The sequence below is a fragment of the Plecotus auritus genome, assembly GCF_963455305.1.
Source record: "Plecotus auritus genome assembly, chromosome: 7".
Lineage (NCBI taxonomy): Eukaryota > Metazoa > Chordata > Mammalia > Chiroptera > Vespertilionidae > Plecotus > Plecotus auritus.
This window is the reverse complement of record NC_137774.1, coordinates 96602050-96624598: the sequence shown is the minus strand read 5'-3', so window position 1 is coordinate 96624598 and position 22549 is coordinate 96602050. Positions and strand designations below refer to the sequence as shown.

Genomic DNA, 22549 nt, shown 5'->3' with positions numbered 1-22549 from the left:
TCAGTGGACAGATGAAGGCCACAGGGCTATTTCCCAAGCAGAGATTCTACAGACCTCCACTTCAGCTTTCTCTCCTCTCCTAAACCCCACGACTTTATTGCAAATCTGCTGTCTGTCTGTCTTGATCTTTCCTCAATGCTTTGTTTTTTCTTCTACCTTCCTTTCTGGTCTTACCAATACTTTGTCACCTAACTTTGATAAGGAATCCTGATAAATATTAGCATGAGAGCATATCAAGTATGCATATTCCTTGAGATTTTTCCTTGTTATATATACATATATGATTTCTGATTCCAAGAAAAGATGCATTTTTGAAAAACCACAAGGTAAGGGTTTAAATTGTGCAGAGTAGTCTACAAGACCCCCAAAGAACGCACAGTGTCTTTTTAATTTAAAGTACTGTTAATGGTGGAAGTGCCAATAATTTATATGTATTTCTAGAAGTGTTTTCTTTTAATCCTCTCTGAGGATATGTTTTTATTGTTTTGTGGGGTTTTTTTTAGAGAGAGAGAGGGGGAGAGAGAGAATGAAACATTGATTTGAGATCGACACATCGATCTATTGCATCCCATACATGCCCCAATGAGGGATTAAACTTACAACCTAGGTATGTGTCCTGGTTAGGAATCAAACCCACAATCCTTTGGTATGTGGGATGATGCTCCAACCAACTGAGCCACCCAGTCAGGGCTATTTCTACTTTTGTTATAATATCCCAGTTTACATTAGACTTAGAGGGAAAAATTATAGTTTTTCTTAAAATTCAGTTCCAGTTCTAAAAATAAGACAATTTCAGTGACTTTCATTCATAAGGACTTTTTCTTAACTTGATCATAAAAGAAAATGATTGTTAATTTTATTATTTAGCCTCCTCAGTCAAGAATTCTATAGACCAGTATGTCTATAATAAACCTAATTAGTTCACCACCTTCTGAAATCCTTCCCCCATAGTATTCATTTAAGGAGAGGTAACAATGGAAAAGTCACTCTATTTTTTTCAAGGGCTTTTTGAAAGTCCATGTTGGTGTCAGCCAATCTCCCCACCTCTCTTTTTGATTAGTGAGATGTAAGATAAGAGCAATAACCATTATAAATAATTAGTGCCTACACTACCTTTCACCAGCCATTACTGAGATGACCTTCCTTTCATAAACTATTATGAACCAAATGCCTGGTGAACATCTGCACATTCTTCTATCACATACTAAAGAATGATCAACTCTGTGGCTGTTTTAATAAGATGGGCTACTAGGGAACAGAACAGAATGTTCGAGCTGGAAGAAATGACAGAAACAGCTCAAGTGAGACTTTTATAAATAAGAAAACTAAGGCCTAGACAGGCGAGCTGACTTTCTGAATTCTATACTGGCAGCTAACTGGGTGCAGCACCGCAGACCTTATCTTTCTGCATCTACCGAGTTAGTGATTTTTCCAGCCAGACACCAACTGCTCAAGGTTCATAACTTTACTCATAGGATTGTTTTACCAAGGGGCTGGGGACTTAAAGTTCCTTTGGAGAAGTAACTGCTAATGACACGCTTTACTAATAATTGGTCAGTTCTAACCATACCCATTACTATTGCGGTTATTTGATCTATATGCTCTATCCCTAGAAACAAATTCTGTGATTTAAAAAACTGCTAACCAAGCCAATTTATTTTGGGATGGGCTGTGTGACTAGGTTTGGGTGAGCCCAGGAGATAAGGGAGTGATTTTCACCCATACACTGCAGAGCTCGCACATGTACTTCCTGCCAGAGCAGGAAATAACGTGAATACAGACTGACCTGGATCCACATGTGTGTCCGGGAAGAGATGTAGCAAAAGGCTGGGAGCAAGTGGCTGCTGTCTTCAGATGAACAACAGAGCAGCAGTGGCTGCAGATGAGTTGTGACAGGGAGCAGAAGTCCAGCTAATCAGGCATAATGTAGCACCTCTGCAATGCTGTGTCAAGAAAGAAGTCTTAATTAGGATACGGCCAGGTAGGGTTTCTGTCTGGGGCCAATGGGTCCCAGAGAAAATCATCACAATTAGGGATCTGTGGCAAAAACCACTGGTAAGCCTGTAATCCAGTCCATTTCTGTGTCTGCACCTCTCTCTAACAAGCAGTATGACTATTTCCTTAGCACTGGTCCTGGAGGTAGCAGACTAAGGTTTGAGCACAAAACCACTGCTGCTGGCCACTCTGAATGCTTTTTTCATAAATAATGAATATGCAGTGATGCCTCATCTATAGTCATATCTGTGTCTGATTGGTGAGGGGTTTCTGAGGCTTTGTAATTGGGATTTTTTTTTTTTTTGAGAAGTTAACTGTCTTTTCCACAGCCATTCTGGTCGCCTAGCAACAGAGGACAGCAGAGCAGTAACAGGGATTCTAAAACTCTAAGGAATGGGGATAGTTGATGTCTGTCCCATGGACAGGTTACCCCAGTGGGCCTGACTTGAGATGGGACAATGTTATGGTAGGAAATCTGTGGCCCCGGAGTCTGAAACCCTAGAGAGAATCAGGTGAGTCCACAGCTCTTCCTTTCCCAAAACAATTCATAGGATTTTGAGATAAAGTAGACTTTGCTCAGTGCTTCCAGGAAAACCTTTCTGTAAAATCTGGGGGAAAACATTAGACAGACTTTTCATCCTTTCTTGGGGAATGACCCCATTATGTGAACCAGGCTGTCTTCCCAGATCATAGGGCAGGACCTGAACACACAGTAGGTGTTCAACAAATATTTGTCAAATAAATAAGCTGTCTCTCACTTGCTCTTCTCAAAACCACATCCTCACCCCAACCATTTTACTGGTGTAGGAAGGAGTGTGTGTGGGGGGGTGGGGGGGGGCGCGGGGGAGCTGACCTAGGCCTTTTTTAGAGCCACAGCTATAAAATGTCACCTTCGCTGCTCTGTTGACAGGAGATATACACAAAAGAAGACAGGTCATTCCAACACTCCCCAAGTAAAAGCCCAAACCAAATCTAGCTACAAATATGGAAGCATAGTTCACCTCTATAATTGGTCTATGGTTAATCACTGGAAAACTTTCATGTTGGCACAATACTCATTTCCCCTTCAAACGTGGAAATACCTTCCATTTTGAATTTTCTTATACACCTTGGATGAGAGCTGGACCCAGGCGGGCGGTATCCTGTGTGTTATGGTCACATTAACCATATCTGTTTTGTAAAGCTTTAAAATGTATTTTTTATGACATGAAATGTGTGGGTCTTGTTTTGTATTTTACCCTTAAGTCTGCGGTCTGTGGGTGATGTGGGAAATTCACAAAGCCCCCCAAATTTTATGTGAAATGTTTCCATGTGCAAAAGAGTGCATGAACCTCAAAAAATTAACAATCTTTGAGAGGGAGGAAATTTTGTCTGTTAAAGAAAATGAATTTAGCAAACACTCATTTTCTTTAAATTTCCCTGGACATTGCACCAAAAGAGATAACATGTCAATGTGCTGACAACTGGAGAGGTGAGCACGTTACCAAATGGAAGAAAAATGCCCTGTGATTAACAACTTTGAAAAGAATAGCCCAGTGTACAGCCAGCAGGGAAGCCAGGTGAAGAGTCCGACTTTGCTCTCACTGCAGACTATCACTGGTGTTTTTGTTTACTGGTATATGAAGCTCAGTGTTCTGTGCAAGGAGAGAGCAGGGCTTTGAGGCAGGAGACCGTGGATCACGCTACCTTGGTTAACCTTTAGGTAGGTTCAGTTCAGCTCCTTCAGTTCTAAGCAGGAATAAACTGGTCCCATTATCTACTTGCCTGCCCCACTTTCTTTCCCCTCATCCTTTCTTTTCATGCCCTTAAGACAAACCTTCTCCAAAATTTATACAAACCAAATGGGAACTTGCTTCTAAGTTGTCAACATAAGGGAAGGGAAGGCCTGGAATGCAATTAACCTAGGGAATAAAAAAAAGCATCTTCCCAGGAAACTCTTTCCTATAAAAATTGGGTAGTCAATAGTTATATTTTAAAATTTTATTAAAATCATTTATTCAGAGGGACTAATTGGTGACTGATTACCAACTTCAACTCAGCACTAAAAATATAAGGTTTGGAAAACAGAAAGATTTCACTTAAAGGAAGGAATAATGTTTATGTTCTTGTTAAGCACTTAGAAAAAATAACTGTAAGGCTTGCTTAACAAGTCATATTATTATTCCCTGCCCAGTAGAAATTTAAATAAGTTTTTTCAGTTTTCCCTTGAACAGTGAAGAAAACACTGCAATAAAAACAAGCTTTGTAATATATTTGTTAGTTTTAATTTGTTTTCTCTCAGGCTAATAGGCTTTACAAAGCTTTTCCCCCCTTAATTATGGTACAACATGACTTGTACTGTGTATGCTATGCTGCTATGGATACTCTGAGGCCATGACTCATGACCTTTAAATATTATTGTCAGGCAGCCAAAGGTCTCTCTCTCTCTCTTTTTTTCTTTTCTTTTTTTTTTAGCTCTCACTTTTAAATCAGTAGTTTTGTTTCAGGCCCTATTAAGAGAAGGCGGTATCAAATAGTTTTCTCTTGTATATTTGTGGCACACCTGAATATGAATATGCACATAAGGGTTTTGTACTCAAATGTTTTGTTTTGTTTGGCTTCATTTAGTGACATAAAATGAATTTCTTGTTTGGAATGTCATTGGGTGACAAAAAATATAAATAAGGTATAGTCCTCATATTCCTAAGAAGGTGTCACTTAGAAATGCAAAGACATAAGCAGACAAATAATTATATACACTGTGAAATGTAATAAGGGATATAAAACACAAACATCCAAAAACTACAGAGACAAGAAATACTTCTGATTGGTAGGGTCAAAGAGGCAGCTTTTGAGTTATGGTGTGAGGAATAGGTAAGGTTTTGACAAGCAGAGAAGAGAGCGTGAGCATTCTAGTTGGAAAAAACAACCCGAGAAAAGGATAAATACGTACTCTGGAACTGCTGGGTAGAGTTTGGTGAAAATATCGGTTTTGTGAGATGCACTGATAGAAGATAAAATTAGTCAGATGGTAAGAGAGGCCAGCCTAGTAAGGTCTTTCCATTTGTTGTGTTGTCCAGCAACAGTGATAACTCTTTATCCGTTTCATGATAAAGAGTTACTGTCAAGTAGAAAGCACCAAATACTGGGTTTTTTTACTTAGGTATAGTGCAAGAAAAGTAATTACATCTATCAGAACCCCAGTGTGTCCTTTCACTAAGTGGGGATTTCATTAATTTTGTTCAGTAGTCACTGATTACTTTGTGGCCATTTTTAAATGAATTTAAATTTTTTTTGAAAAGTGAGAGGCATGCACAGAAATATGGAAATAAAATAATATATTTGTTAGGGAGATAGAAGGAAGTACCTCTGGTCTTTATTTATTTATTTTTAAATATATTTTTTATTGATTTTTTACAGAGAGGAAGGGAGAGGGATTGAGAGTTAGAAACATCGATGGGAGAGAAACATCGATCAGCTGCCTCCTGCACACCTCCCACTGGGGACGTGCCCACAACCAAGGTACATGCCCTTGACTGGAATCGAACCCGGGACCCCTCAGTCTGCAGGCCGGCGCTCTATCCACTGAGCCAAACCGGTCAGGGTGCCTCTGGTCTTTAAAGTAAGGTTTATTGCTTGGCTAAAGTAGAATGAGATTTATTAAGATTTAAGATTTATTAAATCATCTATTTATTCATTCATTCATTGAACAAATATTTATAGACCTTCCTAGCCCTCCTCAGGATGCTAAGAAAAAAAATTCTATTTTCAAGGAGTTTACATTTTCAGTAGGGAGGAGACACAATAAATCTAATAAATAAGCAAATGATATAGTCTGTTAGAAGGTTTTAAGTACTTCAGAAAAAAATATCCATGATGAGGATGGATATTTCAATTTTCAATGAGGTGCATATGGCAGGCCTCACTGAGAAAGTGATATTTGAGCAAAGAGATGAAGGAAGTGGGAAAGAACCAAGTAGACAGGTGTGGAGAAATTATTCCTGGCATAGGAACTTGAGATGGGAGTCTATATGTGTGACTGAGGAAGAGTGAGGAGGCCAGTGTAACCTGCAGGGGAGGGGTTGAGGAGACTATTACATAGAGTCAGGAGGGATTAGGATGGAGCCCTATGGTGGATGGGAAGGGTGAATGGCAGAGACATCTGTAGGACCTTGTAGGCCATTATAGGGACTTTGGATTTTATTCTGAGTGACATGAGATCTCTCATTTGAGGGTTCTGAGCACAGGAGTGAAATGATTTTCCTTATGGTTGATGTATGGAAAACAGAATGTAGGGGGCAAAGGTAGAAGCAGAGAGAGCCATTTAAGAGATTAATTCAATAGCCCAGGTAAGAACTAATGGCAGCCTGAACCAGGGTGTTAACAGTGCCAGTGGTGAGGATGGTCAGATATTGAACATATTTTGATGGTAGAACCAAGAATTTCCTGATGGATTGGATATGGGTTCTGAGACAAAAACAGGAGTCAATATTTTAGCCTGAGCAATGATGTCATCAGCTGAAATGGGGAAGACTGCAAGTAGAGAAGATTTGGGAGTAGGGATCAGGAGTTAGGTTTTAGAAATGTTAAAATTAAGATATCTGTTCTTATCTCAAAAATAAGATATGAGATGTCAATAAGGCAACTGAATGAGTGAATCTGGAATTCAAGAAAGAAGTCTGGACTAGAGATATGTATTTGGGAGTGATCAGCATATTGATGATATTTAAAGCCAAGATGTTGAATGAGATCACCAAGGGAGTGAATGTAACTAGAGAACAGAAGAAGTTCTAGAGCCCACTAAAGTCGAGTGCTCAGGGAGATGGGAAAGGACCATCAAAGGAGACTGAAGAGCACAGGAAAGAAACCTAGGACTTTAGGGTGTCCTGGAGACAAGTGAAGAAAGTATTTCCAGGAGGGAGTGATGAATCATGTCAAAACTCTGAAGTAAGGTGAGTTGTGACAAATGACCCTTGAATGTAGTAATGTGGAGATCATTGGTGAATTCAGTTAAGTGCAGTTTCTGTGGATTATTTTAACAAACTGAATGGAGTGGCTTTAACAAAAATTAGAAGGGAAGGAATTGGAGACAGTGAGAATATAGTTTTGCTATAAAGGCGGGGGTGGGTGAGGTATTCAAGCAGAAACTAATAGGTTAAGAGGGTTTGAGATGCAAAGAATAACAGTATGTTTGGAAACTATTACAAATGATCCGAGAAGAGAGAGAGAGAGAGAGAGAGAGAGAGAGAGAGAGAGAGAGAGAGAGAGAATTCCCCAAGCGTGCTATTTCATAGGATAATATGCTTCCCTCCCTCTACTTCTTTTTTTAGTGGAAAGACGAGATTTCGCAGGTTTACGGAACAGATTGTACTATTTGGACTGCTTATTCTCAAGAGAACTTTTAAAGACTATTTATCTTCTCTGAGTAAAGTTTACATTCCATAGTTGACTTCCTTTGGAAATGTTCAGAAATTGACATTTGGAGGAAATACTTTAGGAAATTTATCTTCAATATTACAGTATAAAAACCCATTTGATGTGGTGTGTGTGTGTGTGTGTGTGTGTGTGTGTGTGTGTGTACAAGTGCGTAAGCTCCTGAAATAAAATGTTGAAATTAAAACTATTTCAGCATCACATCTGGAAGTTCCAAGTCAGAGAAACAACAAAGAAACAAACTATCGGTAAGAAATAAAGTTTGCATAAATTATTTTAAAAAACATTAAAGTTAATAAAACTGTAACTTCCTTAATTAATGTTGAGATTTTCCTATGTTTGATTTTCATATTTTACTAAGTAAAGATTTAAAAAATAAAACATGGAATTTTCTTTCTCAAGAAAAACGAGGTAAAGTGGGCAGGTGCCAACTAAGGGATGTTATTGGGCAGCAGGGAAGCTAGGGATGGTGTGGTGTGGCCTTTCCCATTTTCCCTTGCTCTTGGTGGCCCCATGATATCATAGACATCCTGGGTTACTTCAAAACATTTTCTTGTAGATGAGGTAATCCTAGAATTCAGACATGATACAGATAGGGTAAATTACATTATTTCAGTTTATTTTTTTATTTTTATTTTTTTAAAATATATTTTATTGATATTTTACAGAGAGGAAGGGAGAGGGATAGAGAGTTAGAAACATCGATGAGAGAGAAACATCAATCAGCTGCCTCCTGCACACCTCCTACTGGGGATGTGCCCGCAACAAAGGTACATGCCCTTGACCGGAATCGAACCTGGGACCCTTCAGTCCGCAGGCCGACGCTCTACCCACTGAGCCAAACCGGTTTCGGCACATTATTTGAGTTTAAATCACAGTCTACTCCAGAGAGTTCCAGTTCATGCTTTTTCATCTCAGCTGATGACATGCCTAGTTCTGACCTCTGAGGTCTTCTCTCTTCCTGAGACAGCTGGGTCCTTTCTACCTGACTCAGGCCTCAGGTAATAACTGTGCAGGTTGCTGATAAGTATTAAAGCTGAGTGATTGCTACATGGGGGCTCATTATACTAGTTCTCTACTTTTAAGTTTGAGAGTTTCCCTTACAAAAAAAAAAAAAAAAGCTATCTGTTCACTGTGGATTCAGCTTTGGTAAGGATCCCCTAGACTCCAATCATAGACAATTCTGAAACAACCCTTTCAGCTCTAATGTAGAGGCAGTGTGATATAGAAGAATGATTGTAGGACTAGGAATTAGGCCCAAATCAGCCACTTCCAAGCTGTATCATGAAAGCCAAGCTAGTTAAACTCTCTGAGCCTATTTTTCATCCATAGAATGAGGATGATGAGACTTTAATAGTCTCCAGGGATACCTTGGAGATACTGCAGTTTTGGTTCCAGATCACCACAATAGTAAAGTGAGTCACATGAATTTTTTGGTTTCCTAGTGCATATAAAATTATGTTCACACGCTACTGTAATCTAGTAAGTGTGCAATAGCACTATGTCTAAAAAAAGTACATACCCTAATTTAAAACTACATTATCGCTAAATGCTAAACATTATGTGAGTTTTTGGTGAGTTTAATCTTTTTGCTGGTGGTGGGTCTTGCCTTGATGTTGATGGCTCCTGACTGATTAAGTGGTGGTTGCTGAAGGTTGGGGACAGGGGTGGGCAAACTTTTTTTTTATTTTTTTTTATTGATTTTTTACAGAGAGGAAGAGAGAGGGATAGAAAGTTAGAAACATCGATGAGAGACATCGATCAGCCGCCTCCTGCACGCCCCCTACTGGGGATGTGCCCACAACCCAGGTACATGCCCTTGACCGGAATCGAACCCGGGACCCTTCAGTCCGCAGGCCGATGATCCATCCACTGAGCCAAACCGGTCAGGGCTGGGCAAACTTTTTGACTCAAGGGCCACAATGGGTTCTTAAACTGGACCAGAGGGCCGGAACAAAAGCATGGATGGAGTGTTTGTGTGAACTAATATAAATTCAAAGTAAAGGAGCAGAGGGGAGAGCAAGAGAACCCTCCGCTCTTTTGGCTCCGCGGGCCGGATAGAACAGCCGAACGGGCCGGATCCGGCCCGCGGGCCGTAGTTTGCCCACGGCTGGTTGGGGAGGTGCAACAATTTCTTAAAATAAAAGAAGAATCAAGCTTGCCACATCAATCGATTCTTTTTCCATGAAGGTTTGCTGTAGCACGGGATGCTGTTGATAACATTTGGCCCACAGTAGAATTTTTTTTTCAAAATCGGAGTCACTCCTTTCAAACCCTGCCGCTGCTTTGTCAACTAAGTTTATGTAATTTTCTAAATTCTTTGCCATTTCAACAATCTTCACAGCATCTTCACTACAAATAGATTCCATCTTAAGAAAGCACTTTCTTTGCTCATCCATAAGAAGTTTAAGTTTCTTAAACTTCATTGGTTAAGGCTTTATCATGAGATTGCAGCAGTTCAGTCACAGCTTCAGGCTCCACCTCTAATCCCGGTTCACCACATCTGCAGCTACTCCTCCACCGAAGTCTTCAGTCCTCAACGTCACCCTTGAGGGTTGGAATCAACTTCTTCCAAACTCCTGTTAATGCTCATAGTTTGACCTCTTCCCATGAGTCACGAATGTTCTTAATGGCATCTAGAATGGTGACTCCTTTCCAGGTTTTCAATTTGCTTTGCTCAGATCTATCAGAGGAATCACTATCTATAGCTTTACAAAATGAATTTCTTAAATAATAAGACGGAAGTCAAAACTGCTCCTGATCCAGGGGCTGCAGAATGGATGCTGTGTTAGCAGCATGAAAACAACAATAATCTTATTGCGCATCTCCCTCAGAGCTCTTGGGTGACCAGGTGCATTGTCAGTGAGCAGTAATATTTGTAAGAAAATGTTTTTCCTAAGTTATAGGTCTCAACACTGGGCTTAAAATATTCAGTAAACCATGTTGTAAAGAAATGTGCTGTCATCCAGGCTTTGTTGTTCCATTTACAGAGCACAGGCAGATCAGATTTAATACAACTCTTCAGAGCCCTAGGAGTGTTGCAATGGTACATGAGCATTGGCTTCAACTTAAAGTCTCCAGCTGCATTACTCCTTAACAAGAGCATCAGGCTGTCCTTTGAAGCTTTGACTTCTCTCTAGCTATGAAAGTCCTAGACAGCACCTTCTTCCAATATAAGGCTGTTTGTCTACATTGAAAAATCTGTGTTGATCTTGGCTAAATCATCTGGATAACTTGCTGCAGCTTCTACATCAGCACTTGCTGCTTCACTTTCCACTTTTAGGTTACAGAGACGCTTTTTTCCTTAAACTTCATTATGCAACCTCTGCTAGCTTCAAACTTGTCTTCTGCAGCTTCCTAGCTTCTCTCAGCCTTCACAGAACTGAAGAGGTTAAGGCCTTGCTCTGGATTAGGTGTTGGCTTAAGGGAATGTTGTTGCTGGTTTGATCTTCTATCCAGACCACTAAAACTCTATCAGCAATAGGCTGTTTCACTGTCTTATGATTCATGTGCTCACTGGAGTAGTACTTTTAATTTCCTTCAGGAACTTTTCCTTTGTATGAACAAGTTGTTTGCACAAGAGGCCTAGCTTTTGGCCTATCTCAGCTTTTGACATGCCTTCCTCAGTGAATTAATCATTTCCAGCTTTTGATTTAAAGTGAGAGCATGTGACTCTTCCTTTCTCTTGAACATTTAACCATTGCAGGGTTACTAATTGACCTAATTTTAGTACTGTTGTGTCTCAGGGAATAGGGAGACCAGAGGAGATGGAAAGAGATGAGAATGGTGGGTTAATGGAGCAGCCAGAACACACATTTATTACTTAAGTTCGCCATCTTATACGGGCACTGTTTGGGGAGACTCAAAACAATTACAATAGGAACATCAGAGATCACTGGTCACAGATCACCATGAAAATCCTATCTAATAAAATAGTAATATGCAAATTAACCATCACTCTGCTACACCCACAAGCCACGCCCACCAGCCAATCAGGAGTGAATGTGCAAATAAACCCAACCAAGATGGCTACTGCCACAGAGAGCAGGAGGGAGGCTTGGGTTTCCCCGGCAATGGAGGAAGCCAAGCTTTCCGCCTGCCCTTGCTGGCCTAGGCCTCCACTCAAGGCTACAAAGTTTCAATGCTAGAAGATACATAAATCCAAACAGAAATGGCGGCAGCCACGGAGCTGGAAAGGGCAGGAGGCTAGGGTTGCCCCCGGCGATGGAGGAAGCCAAGCTTTCCACACACCCTGGCCAGCCCAGGCCTCCTCTTAAGGCTACAAAGTTTCAATTATAGAAGATATATAAATCCCAGTAGAAATGGCTGCCGCCACGGAGCAAGCAGAAGGCTTGGCTCCACTCCAGGCTACAAAGTTTCAATTGTAGAAGATAAATAAACCCCAGATACCAGGGCCTCCACTTGGGTCGCCAGGGGGCGAGGTTGGCCTGCAAACCACCACAGGCCCCTCGCCCAGGCCGCCCCACGCCCCAAGAGAACCCCCACCCTGATCCGGAACACCCTTTAGGGCAAACCAGCTGGCCCCCACCCATGCACCAGGCCTCTATCCTATCTAATAAAAGAGTAATATGCAGATTGACCATCACTCCAACACACAAGATGGCTGCCCCCATGTGGTCAAAGATCCTGCCCCCATGTAGACACAAGATGGCCACCACAAGATGGCCAGCAGGGGAGGGTAGTTGGGAGGGACCAGGCCTGCAAGGGAGGGCAGTTGTGGGTGATCAGGCTAGCAGGGGAGGGCAGTTGGGGGTGATCAAGCCGGCAGAGGAGGGAAGTTGGAGGCAACCAGGCCTGCAGGGAAAGGCAGTTGGGAGGGACCCAGGCCTGCAGGGGAGAGCAGTTGGGGGGACCAGGCCTGCAGGGGAGGGCAGTTAGGGGTGACCAGGCCTGCAGGGGAGGGCAGTTAGGGGTGACCAGGCCTGTAGGGGAGGGCAGTTAGGGGAAAACAGGCTGGCAGGGGAGCAGTTAGGCATCAATCAGGCTAGCAGGGGAGTGGTTAGGGGGTGATCAGGCTGGCAGGCAGAAGCAGTTAGGGGCAATCAGGAAGGCAGGCAGGCAAGCAGTTGGGAGCCAGCAGTCCTGGATTGTGAGAGGGATGTCCGACTGCCCTGTTTAAGCCCAATCCCAGTGGGATCGGGCCTAAATGGGGCAGTCGGACATCCCTCGAGGGGTCCCAGATTGGAGAGGGTACAGGCTGGGCTGAGGGACAACCCCCCTCCCCCATGCACGAATTTCGTGCACCGGGCCTCTAGTATAATAATAATGGAAAAGTGAAATATTGTGAAAATTATCAAAATTTGACACAGAGATAGAGAGTGAGCAATGCTGTTGAAAAAATGACACTGATAGATTTGCTTGATGCAAGGTTGCCACAGACATTCAATTTGTAAAAAGTGCAGAATTTCCAAAGCTCAATAAAGCAATGTGCAATAAGATGAGGCATGCCTGTACCACAAATGAGGTATTTGGAATGTGAAAGTTATTGGTTAAGGACGGACAAGTGTAAAGGAGTACAGGAGTATAGTTATTGGAAATCTACAGCATTCAAATGGGCTCTCCTGTGGGCCAAGGGACCTTGCTCTTTGAGTACTCTTGCTTCTTTCTGGATTCAGCAGTTCTGCTCTCCCAGCATCACCAGCTAAGAACAACTGATCTAGTGAGGTGCATATCCAGAACCTCACTTCTGAGCAATTATTTTGTTCATAAAATGTTAACATCTCTTTTCTAGGTATAGTTCATTTAATCTGGCCCCAGAGAGAATGGATATACCTTTCAAATCCACCGTCATTTTCAGAAGGAGGGCTTTCAGAGAATAAATTAAAGTCATTTAGATTAGTAAAATATGACTTTAATTAAAAATGTATTTTCTAACTTGGAGGGCTAGTTTAATCTTAGATTGCTTTTATTTTTCACTTAGCAAAAGAAAACCTAATAATGAGTTTTTATTTTATGTAGTGGATCTACTTATGATCCCATTGCTCAAAGAAGGAATATCCCTCACTGGTGCTACATGAAACATTGATCTCTGGTTAGAACCCTTAGGTTAGCAGTTGAATTGGGGTTTTGGAGATGGGAGACTTTAGCTTTCCCATCTGGTACTGTTTTTTCCTCTAACAATGATAATCAATTAGCACTCTAGAGGTAACCCTGTCACTGAAAAGGACCAGGTGCCAATCACCACACAGGATTTTTGCCTAAGGCTCCCAATTAGCTTACAGAGTTCAGAATCTATTTTCTTTCAATTTACATTTAACATAGTTGGGAGCCCTGGGGCCTGAAGTAGCTGGTTCTGCTTTAGTTACTGTATTTTTATATTTCTAAAAGAATACATTTAGCTAAAGGAGGCTAGGATTAAAGACCTCAAGACCATAGGATGTCCACAATTAGTGCTGCTCCCTCATTGCACAATCCTCTTTAAATTTTGGAACTCTTAGAATGATCACTCAGCAGAACCTATTCTGTTCTGTACCATGAAGAACCAAATTGCAGGTGGACCTCAGATGCCTCTTTTAAATAGTTCTAGCTAGCTGTGGTAGGGAGGATTGAGATGAAGGATGAAATTTGTTCAGTGCTGTAAAGAAGTCTTGCACAATGAATCATACTCTACCTTGTGGCACCACTGTCTGGAGACCTTGGTTCCTCATTTTCCTTTTCAGCACTGGTCTCAGAATATTGTTTTAACTTTTGGACTCCCCTGGTAAACTGTGCATTCTTAGAATGAGGACTGGCCTTCACTCATCTCTGTGTTCCTGGGACAAAGTTTCTGATACTAACAGCACTCAATGAGTATGGTTTGAAATAGAACAAATGCATTGCAGTAGGTGATTGACAGATACCATCCCTCTGAATCCTTATAGCAACAGACGGGTGATGTCCAGAATCATCAGCTATTATATTGATACATTTCTTCTAATTATTATTAACATGTTTGAAATTAAGTAATTGAGATACAGAGGGAGATTTCAGCTGTTGAATGATCAATGAATATGTGTTCACTATATAGTAGGAATAATATGGGACAATCCAGTGAGAGTTAGCTTATTTATATCCACTTCTTGGGTGCCAGATTGTTCCTGTTTATCTGGACCTTATTCATTTTGGCCTGTTGAAGGATTAGAATTTTATTTGAACTGTTGCCTTTGCCCCATTTTAACATCCTCTGACAGAAAACAGCCAGTGCATGTAGATCAAGCATGTCAAACTCGTGGCCCGCAGACTGCATACCTCATTTATTTGACCCGAGTTAGCCTTTGAGTTTGACATGCTTTACATAGATCATCTCATTTGAAACTGTTTAGGAAATAAAAATTCTATTGCAAGGAGGCGTGGCCTCAACAGGATAGCTGGCTCAGGATTTCTCCCCCTGAACTATTCCTGAGAACTATGATGCATAGAAATGAACAATGTAAAACATATGATGTCACTGGCCCTGTGAACTGGCACACAGTGAGAATGTGGGTATGAGTTCATTAATGCTAGAGCAGTGGTCGGCAAACTGTGGCTTGCGAGCCACGTGCGCTTCTTTGGCCCCTTGAGTGTGGCTCTTCCACAAAATACCACGGCCTGGGCCAGTCTATTTTGAAGAAGTGGCGTTAGAAGAAGTTTAAGTTTAAAAAATTTGGCTCTCAAAAGAAATTTCAATCATTGTACTGTTGATATTTGGCTCTGTTGACTAATGAGTTTGCCGACCACTGTAGAGTATGTATAGAGTACTTCACTCATTGTGCAAAACTAAGCTTATAAAACTCATTATGCCATTTAGCTTTCAAGTTATAATTTAGTGATGACTTCATTTAAAAAATCATTATGTTAAGTGACAAATATATGAAAGCACTTTAAAAATTTTTAATTTGTAAGTCAAATTCATAACACACCGTATAGGGAGTCAGCTTTACAAAATGACCTTAAAGTAGCTAAAACATTTTACATTTGATAAACTGGGGAAGTCAAGCAATGCCTTAAATTGTGTCAATTTTTATAAATTCTGTTCTTCTTTTAGTACTTAGTATAATACAGCATTATTTTTTAGGAAGCATATATTTGATAATATTTCTCACATTTCTAAAATTTAGCATTCTAAAGTGGCTTTTAGGAGATTTCTCCTTTTGATGAGCAAACTCTCAAAACATTAATGAATCACAGTTAGTGTATCACTTGTGCTTTCAATTGAACATTTCAAGTGGTTTAAGAAGACATTCCTATTTACACGTAACAGGTCAATATAGAACTGTATTTCTGTATATATTCAAATACAAAGATTTGCTGCTGTTCTAGGAAATAGGTTATTTATTATTTATTTATTTATTTATTTTGCCATTCTAATAGGTAAGAAGAATCTCAAAACTTTTTGTTTTGGATCTTCTTTCCTACCTTTCTTCTCCCCCCCTCCCCCCTTTCCTGAAGAATACTTGGCAAATTTAAAGTGTACAAGTTGGTGAGCTTTGACATATGTTTACACACATGAAACAACAACCCCCGTCAATCAAGATAATGAAACTATCCATTGTCCCCAGAAGTTTCTCATTTTAATAACATTAGCTCTAGAATTTCTCATTTTAATAATAAGGTCTATTTAATTTGTGAGCAGAGACCATAAAAAAGACCTTAGCCGTTTAAAATGAGGCTGGCCAAAAACTAGAAGGTGTCCTTTAGAAAATGATCCTTTGCAAGCAACCAGCAAGACCACTTATTTTGTTTTTAACTTCTATGATAAGGTAAATTAATAAGTAACAAAAGGTCCTGTTTTCACATGCAGATGTGTTCCTTTATATTTTTTAAATGTCAACAGACAAATAAATTGAGAAAACATGGGCACTGAAGCAGATTGTTTACAGATAGGATGTTTTGCAGAATTTCCCCAATAGGCATGGGTGGCACAAAGGACCTCCATAAACTGAAGCATTTGAGTGTCTGCAAATTTGTTTAATCAAATGCCCATGACATTTTCTCTCCATTTGGCTCCTTCAAATGGTAAAAACTTCCAGACAACAGGCATTATTTGGGAAAAGCGTGCTAATTTGTGCTGTGTATTGCTGACATGTTTCATTTTCTGTGCCGGTGAAAATGTTGGTTGAGAAGTTTGTGTGTAGACGAGGAAGGAAGTGGTGAGATGTAAAAAGGTGACATAAGTCAAATGTGCCATATACATTTAGATACATAAAAGTTAAATATATATAGTTAGTTGAATTTAAGGATTACTCTGAACTAATATTCTGGATAAATTCAAGTTTCCCATACAATTTTCTCATCTTCTGAAACCTGAGTGTTTAGATCAGAGCAAGGCGGAAGTATGTTTTGGGGACCATCTGATCAATCAGTCTTTTAAAGAACACATCAATTGCTGTAGTCTGAAGAAAAATACTTTCCCACACTTCCAAGTGTCCTTGAGAGAGAATATCCTCCAAAGGGCCTAGACAATTATTCAATCTAGTCTTTCCCCAGGGAGTAAATCTCCCCTGGGGAGGTGCTCTTTGGATGCTTGGAGAGAAGGGAGAGCCTGGGGTGACCTTGGCGTGAGGAGCTCACGGATGCAGGCTCTGAGGCTAGAGCTGGGCCTCTGGCTGCCTTAGTCTCATCAGGCAGATTGGATAACACAGATTTCATTTGTTTTGATAGTTTTGTTAAACTGAAATTTGCTGCTGGAATAATAACCCCAAGTCATCATGTCAGTAGCTGAGCTGTTTGTGTTAGATCAGGTATCAGAGTCAGTCGGTTATTTCAAATAATTTGAATCATTGTGGTGTGTTATCTGTACTTAAGGAGGTCCAGAGAAATGGAGCATTTCTCCAAGTTTTGGCTAGAGTTTGCTTCCTGCAAAAGTTGACTTTCTCTTCAAACAAAATTCTGCATTAATGCACAGAGATGTAGTCCTGAAAATTCTATACCTCATAAGAAAACTTACACTCACCACTATTTCAACCCATTTAAGAAGTATTTGTTAATATTCAAAACAAGTAATAAAAAATATTTGTAACATTCATTACAATATAATATTTTTAATATACTAAGTTCTCATAAAAATCAATAAGGAAAAGATTTACCCTTAAGAAAACAAAAACAAAAACAAAAAAGGAATGGTTGAGCATTGACCTATGAACCAGGAGGTCATTGTTCAATTCCTGGTCAGGGCACATGCCTGGGATGTGGGCTCGATCCCCAGTGGGGGGCGTGCAGGAGGCAGCCAATCAATGATTCTCTCTCATCATTGATGTTTTTATCTCTCTCTCCCTCTCCCTTCCTCTCTGAAATCAATAAAAAAATATATTTTTTAAATGGACAAAGGACACAAATCATAATTTACAAAAGAAGACATATAAATATCCAATAAGATGTCCAAACTTGCGTTTACCAAATAAAATGTCCAAACTTAATAGAAGACAAAGAGATTTAAAAAATTTTAAACTTAGATGTCATATTTAAGTGTAACTTTGACAGCTATATGAACAGCCAATAGATATCTGGAAAGATGTTCAACCTCACTGGCAATTACAGAAAGGCAAAAATTACAATGAGTTACTACCTCACACCTGTTAGAGTGGTCATTATCAACAAGACAAGCATTGGAGAGGTTGTGAAAAAAAGGGAACCCTCCTTCCCTGCTGGTGGGAATATAGACTGGTACAACCACTATGGAAAGCAATCTGGCAACTTCTCAAAAAATTGAGATTAGAGCTACCATATGACCCAGCAATCCTCCTGGGTATATACTGGAAAACTTAGAATGTATTTGCAAAGATATATGCACCTCTATGTTCTTTGCAGCATTATTCATGGTGGCCAAGACATGGAAACAGCCAAAGTACCCAGTGATAGAGGACTGGATAAAGAAGATGGGGTACATATATACAATGGAATACTACTCAGCCATAAGAAAGGATGAAATAGCGTCATTTGCAACAACATGGATGGACCTTGAGAACATTATGCTAAGTGAAATAAGTCAGTCAAAGAAAGCTAATAACCATATGATTTCACTCATATGTGGGATATAAAACTGAAACTCATGAACACAGATAGCAGTGTGGTGGTTACCAGAGGAAAGGGATGAGGGGAGAAGAAGATCCTAATAGATGGTGATGGAAGAAGATTTGACTTTGGGTGGTGGCCACACAGTGCAATATACAGATCTTGTAACATAGAAACCCATACCTGAAACCTATATGATCATGTTTATCAATGTCACCCAAATAAATGTAATTTTAAAAAATAAATAAAATTACTTTTAAAAAAGTATTGAAAATATTATTATAGGAAAATGTATAAGAAAACTATGATCCTCATATAGTATTGGTGGGAGTATTAATTTTGGATATGCAATCTTAAATGTGTATCAAGATTATTTTGATAACCGCTTTTTTCATATGTATTAAATAAAAAAACAAGTTGATAGATATGTATAAATATGCTTATTATAGGGTTGGCCAATAGTAAGGAAACTGCATTTGTATCTAGTAAAATTTATTGTGAACATAAAAAATTATGGTAATTTTTAAAGTTAAAAATTATAGAAAATGATATCTATCATCATTCAAATATAGATTGTACCTATGATATATTATTCATTAAAAATGATCATAATTTAATCAGATATAACCATGTATAGTATGAATCAATGTTTTATATGCTGTGCATCTTACAGGTACACATACACACAGAAGTCTATAGAATAATGCACCAGTTGTGGTCTTAGTCAGCTCAGGCTGCACTAACAAAATACCACAGACTGGGTGGCTTAAACAACAGACATTTATGCATTTCTCACAGTCCTGAAGTCAGAGATTAGGGTACCAGCATGAGTGGGTCCTGACTTGCAGATGGTTGCCTTGTTGCTTTATCTCACAGGCGGGTAGGATGGGAGGCAGTGGAAGAGAGAGAAGGTAACAGAAGGAGAGAGTGCACTGATTTCTTCTTATAAGGACACTAATTCCATCATGAAGACTCCACCCTGATGACCTCATCCAAACTGAATGACTTCTCAGAGGCCCCAACTCCTAATATTATCACATTGGGAATCAGGGCTTCAGTGTGTGAATGTGAGGCAGCAGGTGACACAAACTCAATCCATAACTTGTTGCAATCTCTGCATGGTAGGATTATGAATGATTTTTCATTTTCATTTTTATACCTTTTATATTGTCTGGATTTGGGGGACATAATATATAGAAAATCTGTGCCACAGAGATGATGCTTAATACATGTGTTTTCTCCTTTTTCCTCTCATACTTAGAGTATTGAAGTTCACTTATCTGAATATCTTTCCACCCTTTCTCAACCTTTATCCCTCCACGAGCTCATGAAGGGTAGGGAATTTGATTAACTCATCTTTATCCTCCAGGGTTTAGCCCTGGGACCTATGCACAAAGGGCACCCAGTAAAGATGTGCATGATCTCATTGTTATTGAGTAGCTGAACACATTGCATTTTTCAGATAGGAAAGAAAATGTTCTTGATCCAAAGTAAATTTAATTTATAAGATATATTTAAATTAAATGTGGGTTAGAAACATTCTTTGGAAAGGAGTAAGTCCTGTTTTGCTTGCCTTGAATGCCCAAGAAACATGCTATAACTCCTAGAACAGTCTGCTTACCCTAAGTGCTATCACTACTGCTTAAAATAGAAATGCCTATGTTCTATTGATTTCTCTCCTTTTGAATAAAGCAGGACTTAGCCTTTGTGTCTTCAAACGTGTTTGTGTGTATTTTTTTAAATAATCATGAATATTTAGAAAAAAGTCTCCCATAATAACTTACTTTAGGACTGCTTAACATGTAATGCTGAGCTTCAAATGGTTAGATTTGAGAACTTAAAATAGTTTAGTATCCACAAGGTAACTTTCAAATTACTCAAGTTCTTAACCCTTAGTATACTAGAAAAAAAGTCATCAACATTTACCATCTGGATCAAATAAACCCATCAAAAATTGTTTTAAAGTCATTTTTCAAATAATTTACATAAGGATAATGGCATAGTTTAAAAATCATTAGAAATTTTAATAAGAATTTAAACATAGCAAATCTTGTATCAAGTAACAATTTTGGCACATACTGGTAAACATTTAAAAGAAAACCATCACACATCCTCTTAGCAAACTGGAGAAGTCCAAGTTCTTATCACCAACTATTGTCTGATAGTCTTTGCTGTATGAGATATCCTATTTCCTTTTTTGTCCTTAGAGATATGCTTTTCACTCACCGATTCATGAGTTTGAGGATATTCATCTAAGTTTCTAGGAGTCATGATCTGAAGATTCATAGTCTATTTCACTGACATAATTAATTCCACTGTCAACATTAGTATCTAGAAGAGCACTGTCCCTAGAAATATACTACAAGTCATACATGTAATTATTGTCTAGTAGTCACATTAAAAATTTTAAATAGTCCTAACCGGTTTGGCTCAGTGGATAGAGCATCGGCCTGCGGACTGAAAGGTCCCAGGTTCAATTCCGGTCAAGGGCATGTACCTTGGTTGCGGGCACATCCCCAGTAGGAGCTGTGCAGGAGGTGGCTAATCGATGTTTCTCTCTCATCAATCTATCCCTCACCCTTCCTCTCTGTAAAAAATCAATAAAATATATACTTTTAAAAAATTCTAACCACTTAGCAACACCAGCCAGGGCTATTATTTTTTTTTAATAGCCCTGGCTGGTGTTGCTAAGTGGTTAGATCATTGGCCTGTGCACAAAAGAGTCTTGGGTTTGATTCCTGGTCAAGAGCAGGTACCTGGGTTGCAGACTCAATCCCCAGCCCCAATCAGAAAGCGTGCAAGAGACAATCAATCCATGTGTCTCTCTCGTTGATGTTTCTCTCTCTTCTCCTCTCTCTCTCCCTTCTACACTCTCTAAAAATCAATGGAAAAAAATATCATCAGATGAAGATTAACTAACTAACTAACTAAATAAATAAATAAATAGGTGAAAGTACAATTTAATAATATATTTTATTTAACCTAACATCAAAAATATTGTCATTTCAATATGCAATATAAAAACATATTGAAGTATCTTACATTCTTATTTGTTGTGCTAAGAAGTCTTCAAAACTTTGTGTATATTTTGTACTTACAACACATCTCAATTAAAACTAACCACATTTCAAGTACTGACAAGTCACATATGATTAGTGGCTTCTGCATTGGAGAGTGCTGGCCAAGAATGCTGCTCTTCACATTCATCTTCTGATTTGTCTAAGAATTGTGAAATGTCCTCCTCTATCAATTTTCTTCTCTTTGGACATTACATATGGAAAAAAATGTAGTATTCACAGCTGTGTTTAATGAAAGCCAAAACTATTCTATAAAAATGGTGTCTCCTCTTCTATACCTTGAAAGATGATGCAATACTTCTGGCAGCACAATGAGAAAATGAAGGCCGAGTATCAATTTTACTATTGTATTGTCCTCTAGGCCAGTGGTCAGCAAACCGCGGCTCGTGAGCCACATGCGGCTCTTTGGCCCCTTGAGTGTGGATCTTCCACAAAATACCACATGCGGGCGCGCACGTACAGTGCGATTGAAACTTTGTGGCCCATGCGCAGAAGCTGGTTTTTGGCCTGGGCGAGTCTATTTTGAAGAAGTGGCGTTAGAAGAAGTTTAAGTTTAAAAAATTTGGCTCTCAAAAGAAATTTCAATCGTTGTACTGTTGATATTTGGCTCTGTTGACTAATGAGTTTGCCGACCACTGCTCTAGGCAATTTCACGGGGACCAAGCCCATAACCTGGGCATGTGCCCTGACCGGGAATGGAACTGTGAACTCCTGGTTCATAGGTCAACACTCAACCACTGAGCCACACCTGCCTGGCCACACTTTTTTTTTTTAATCTTTAAAGTCTTCATTGAAAAGAATTGATGAATAATGATAAAAAAATTCCAAGAATGATCAACAATGTGTTTCAAATATAGGCAAAATAAGATTACTGCAATCCCACAATACAGCCTAGATTTGAAAAGGCTCCAGTATTTCTGTATTGTATTTGCAAGATAGAATGAGTTTTATTCTATATTATTTTGGTTTTTATAAGACTTCTTAGAAAGAATAAAAGCCATGAAATATAGGTTTTTATTAATATAATGACTCAAAAACAGAAACTCAAAACTACATTGGGTCCAATGAACATTGGT

At 39.4% G+C, this 22549-nt stretch overlaps 1 protein-coding gene across 1 annotated transcript in view; it reads left to right on the top strand.

Moving 5' to 3' along the window:
* The first annotated feature begins 2412 nt into the window (after positions 1–2412).
* The window catches only part of CCDC192 (coiled-coil domain containing 192), a 211368-nt gene continuing 191231 nt past the window's right edge, over positions 2413–22549 (top strand). The window contains exons 1-2 of the mRNA XM_080678754.1: positions 2413–2507; positions 7604–7655. Coding sequence (XP_080534880.1) covers positions 2446–2507; positions 7604–7655 — 114 coding nt within the window. The 5' untranslated portion in view covers positions 2413–2445. The remainder of the gene's footprint in view (positions 2508–7603; positions 7656–22549) is intronic.